At 46.9% G+C, this 4,989-nt stretch overlaps 1 protein-coding gene across 1 annotated transcript in view; it reads right to left on the bottom strand.

Annotated features, from left to right (window-relative positions):
- Positions 1 to 421: 421 nt before the first annotated feature.
- pard3bb (par-3 family cell polarity regulator beta b) overlaps positions 422 to 4,989 on the bottom strand; it is a 627,684-nt gene continuing 623,116 nt past the window's right edge. The window contains exon 22 of the mRNA XM_041843623.2: positions 422 to 932. Within this exon, the coding sequence (XP_041699557.2) occupies positions 422 to 932 (511 nt within the window). The remainder of the gene's footprint in view (positions 933 to 4,989) is intronic.

The following is a 4,989-nucleotide window of genomic DNA, read 5'->3' as shown; positions in this document are numbered from 1 at the left end:
GTAGTGGTTGGAACACCCTCTGAATGCTCGCTGCTCCTTCCTGTGTGTGTGTGTGTGTGTGTGTGTGTGTGTGTGTGTGTGTGTGTGTGTGTGTGTGTGTGTGTGTGTGTGTGTGTGTGTGTGTGTGTGTGTGTGTGTGTGTGTACGGAATGTTCTGAGGTACAGATTACTTCAATCATCTAACGTTTACATAGTAATTCATAAGACAATATAGAATGCCATTATAGCGTATAGAAATGTGGTTGTTCAACAGCTATTCATAGTGGTCCCAACCCAGTTTGGTTGGTTGTTGTAGAAACGGAACAGACAGATACTGTGGTGCAGTTATAGTTGATGGACCAGACCAGGGTTTAGCCTTTTAGACTACATGAAGAGGGGGGGGGCCTGATCCTAGATCAGCACTCCTACTCCCAGTTCGGCTCTACACAGCAGCAGTCATGGGGTTCTTCTGGCGTGGATCAGGGTGATGGGCGTACCTCTCTGGGCTGGCCTGGCGGTATCCCCCACCTCCTCCTCCCCCACGGTTCATGGTGTCATAGCGGGGGGCTCGGAGGGGCAGAGTGGGGGACGGGGGGACGTCCTGGCGTAGAGGGCCCCTCTGCTGTGGAGTGGGGTGATAGTACCCTGGGTCGGCTTGGCGGGGGTCACCCCTGGGGGGGTAATTGGGGTTCTCCCTGGGGGGGTAGTTGGGGTTCTCCCTGGGGGGGTAGTTGGGGTCACCCCTGGGGGGTAATTGGGGGTTCTCCCTGGGGGGGTAGTTGGGGTTCTCCCTGGGGGGGTAGTTGGGGTTCTCCCTGGGGGGGTAGTTGGGGTTGGGGTAGGATGGTTGAGGGCCAGGGTTGTTTGGGTAGGAGGGCTGGGGGCCGGGGTAGTGACCAACCCAGCCCGGCTGCTGCATGGGGTACCCCTCAGAAGGATCCATCGGGCCCCGTCTGGAAGAAAACACAAGAGAAGATGATGATGATGATGATGATGAACACGAAGAAGAAGAACAGCAGCAGTATGGTTAGGACTGTGGGATAGTCATTACAGCAGCATGGTTAGGACTATTGGATAGTCAGTACAGCAGCATGGTTAGGACTGTTGGATAGTCATTACAGCAGCATGGTTAGGACTGTGGGATAGTCATTACAGCAGCATGGTTAGGACTGTGGGATAGTCATTACAGCAGCATGGTTAGGACTATTGGATAGTCAGTACAGCAGCATGGTTAGGACTGTTGGATAGTCATTACAGCAGCATGGTTAGGACTGTGGGATAGTCATTACAGCAGCATGGTTAGGACTGTGGGATAGTCATTACAGCAGTATGGTTAGGACTGTGGGATAGTCATTACAGCAGCATGGTTAGGACTGTGGGATAGTCATTACAGCAGCATGGTTAGGACTGTGGGATAGTCATTACAGCAGCATGGTTAGGACTGTGGGATAGTCATTACAGCAGCATGGTTAGGACTGTGGGATAGTCATTACAGCAGCATGGTTAGGACTGTGGGATAGTCATTACAGCAGTATGGTTAGGACTGTGGGATAGTCATTACAGCAGCATGGTTAGGACTGTGGGATAGTCATTACAGCAGCATGGTTAGGACTGTGGGATAGTCAGTACAGCAGTATGGTTAGGACTGTGGGATAGTCATTACAGCAGCATGGTTAGGACTGTGGGATAGTCATTACAGCAGCATGGTTAGGACTGTTGGATAGTCAGTAAAGCAGCATGGTTAGGACTGTTGGATAGTCATTACAGCAGCATGGTTAGGACTGTGGGATAGTCATTACAGCAGCATGGTTAGGACTGTGGGATAGTCATTACAGCAGCATGGTTAGGACTGTGGGATAGTCATTACAGCAGTATGGTTAGGACTGTGGGATAGTCATTACAGCAGCATGGTTAGGACTGTGGGATAGTCATTACAGCAGCATGGTTAGGACTGTGGGATAGTCAGTACAGCAGTATGGTTAGGACTGTGGGATAGTCATTACAGCAGCATGGTTAGGACTGTGGGATAGTCATTACAGCAGTATGGTTAGGACTTTGGGATAGTCATTACAGCAGCATGGTTAGGACTGTGGGATAGTCATTACAGCAGTATGGTTAGGACTTTGGGATAGTCTTTACAGCAGCATGGTTAGGACTGTTGGATAGTCATTACAGCAGCATGGTTAGGACTGTGGGATAGTCATTACAGCAGCATGGTTAGGACTGTGGGATAGTCATTACAGCAGCATGGTTAGGACTGTGGGATAGTCATTACAGCAGCATGGTTAGGACTGTGGGATAGTCATTACAGCAGCATGGTTAGGACTGTGGGATAGTCATTACAGCAGCATGGTTAGGACTGTGGGATAGTCATTACAGCAGCATGGTTAGGACTGTGGGATAGTCATTACAGCAGCATGGTTAGGACTGTGGGATAGTCATTACAGCAGCATGGTTAGGACTGTGGGATAGTCATTACAGCAGCATGGTTAGGACTGTGGGATAGTCATTACAGCAGTATGGTTAGGACTGTGGGATAGTCTTTACAGCAGCATGGTTAGGACTGTGGGATAGTCATTACAGCAGCATGGTTAGGACTGTTGGATAGTCATTACAGCAGCATGGTTAGGACTGTGGGATAGTCATTACAGCAGCATGGTTAGGGACTGTGGGATAGTCATTACAGCAGCATGGTTAGGACTGTGGGATAGTCATTACAGCAGCATGGTTAGGACTGTGGGATAGTCATTACAGCAGCATGGTTAGGACTGTGGGATAGTCATTACAGCAGCATGGTTAGGACTGTGGGATAGTCATTACAGCAGCATGGTTAGGACTGTGGGATAGTCATTACAGCAGCATGGTTAGGACTGTGGGATAGTCATTACAGCAGCATGGTTAGGACTGTGGGATAGTCATTACAGCAGCATGGTTAGGACTGTGGGATAGTCATTACAGCAGCATGGTTAGGACTGTGGGATAGTCATTACAGCAGCATGGTTAGGACTGTGGGATAGTCATTACAGCAGCATGGTTAGGACTGTGGGATAGTCATTACAGCAGCATGGTTAGGACTGTGGGATAGTCATTACAGCAGTATGGCTAGGACTGTGGGATAGTCATTACAGCAGCATGGTTAGGACTGTGGGATAGTCATTACAGCAGCATGGTTAAGACTGTTGGATAGTCATTACAGCAGCATGGTTAGGACTGTTGGATAGTCATTACAGCAGCATGGTTAGGACTGTGGGATAGTCATTACAGCAGCATGGTTAGGACTGTGGGATAGTCATTACAGCAGCATGGTTAGGACTGTTGGATAGTCATTACATCAGTATGGTTAGGACTGTGGGATAGTCATTACAGCAGCATGGTTAGGACTGTTGGATAGTCATTACAGCAGCATGGTTAGGACTGTGGGATAGTCATTACAGCAGCATGGTTAGGACTGTGGGATAGTCATTACAGCAGCATGGTTAGGACTGTGGGATAGTCATTACAGCAGCATGGTTAGGACTGTGGGATAGTCATTACAGCAGCATGGTTAGGACTGTGGGATAGTCATTACAGCAGCATGGTTAGGACTGTGGGATAGTCTTTACAGCAGCATGGTTAGGACTGTGGGATAATCATTACAGCAGCATGGTTAGGACTGTGGGATAGTCATTACAGCAGCATGGTTAGGACTGTGGGATAGTCATTACAGCAGCATGGTTAGGACTGTTGGATAGTCATTACAGCAGCATGGTTAGGACTGTGGGATAGTCATTACAGCAGCATGGTTAGGACTGTGGGATAGTCATTACAGCAGCATGGTTAGGACTGTGGGATAGTCATTACAGCAGCATGGTTAGGACTGTGGGATAGTCATTACAGCAGCATGGTTAGGACTGTTGGATAGTCATTACAGCAGCATGGTTAGGACTGTGGGATAGTCATTACAGCAGCATGGTTAGGACTGTTGGATAGTCAGTACAGCAGCATGGTTAGGACTGTTGGATAGTCAGTACAGCAGCATGGTTAGGACTGTGGGATAGTCATTACAGCAGCATGGTTAGGACTGTGGGATAGTCATTACAGCAGCATGGTTAGGACTGTGGGATAGTCATTACAGCAGCATGGTTAGGACTGTGGGATAGTCATTACAGCAGTATGGTTAGGACTTTGGGATAGTCATTACAGCAGAATGGTTAGGACTGTGGGATAGTCATTACAGCAGCATGGTTAGGACTGTGGGATAGTCATTACAGCAGCATGGTTAGGACTGTTGGATAGTCATTACAGCAGTATGGTTAGGACTGTGGGATAGTCATTACAGCAGCATGGTTAGGACTGTTGGATAGTCAGTACAGCAGCATGGTTAGGACTGTGGGATAGTCATTACAGCAGCATGGTTAGGACTGTTGGATAGTCATTACAGCAGCATGGTTAGGACTGTGGGATAGTCATTACAGCAGTATGGTTAGGACTGTGGGATAGTCATTACAGCAGCATGGTTAGACAATGAAATAATCCTGCCTGAAGTCTTTCCCAACAAATTCATCAACTCAAACTTTTGACTACAGTTAATAAACATTCACTTTTAGACTGCAGATAACTGCATATACAGTACCAGTCAATAGTTTGGACACACCTACTCATTCAAGGGTTTTTCTTTATTTGTACTATTTTTTTACATTGTAGAATAATAGTGAAGACATCAAAACTATGAAATAACACAAATGGAATCATGTAGTAACCAAAAAAGTGTTAAACAAATCAAAATATATTTCATATTTGAGATTCTTCAAATAGCCACCCTTTGCCTTGATGACAGCTTTGCACACTCTTGGCATTCTCTCAACCAGCTTCATGAGGTAGTCACCTGGAATGCATTCAAATTAACAGGTGTGCCTTCTTAAAAGTTAATTTGTGGAATTTCTTTCCTTCTTAATGCATTTGAGCCAATCAGTTGTGTTGTGACAAGGTAGGAGTGTATACAGAAGATAGCCCTATTTGGTAAAAGACCAA

The sequence above is a fragment of the Coregonus clupeaformis genome, chromosome 23, assembly GCF_020615455.1.
Source record: "Coregonus clupeaformis isolate EN_2021a chromosome 23, ASM2061545v1, whole genome shotgun sequence".
Classification (NCBI taxonomy): Eukaryota; Metazoa; Chordata; class Actinopteri; order Salmoniformes; family Salmonidae; genus Coregonus; species Coregonus clupeaformis.
The sequence above is the reverse complement of the archived record's forward strand: the minus strand, read 5'-3'. Positions and strand labels throughout refer to the sequence as shown.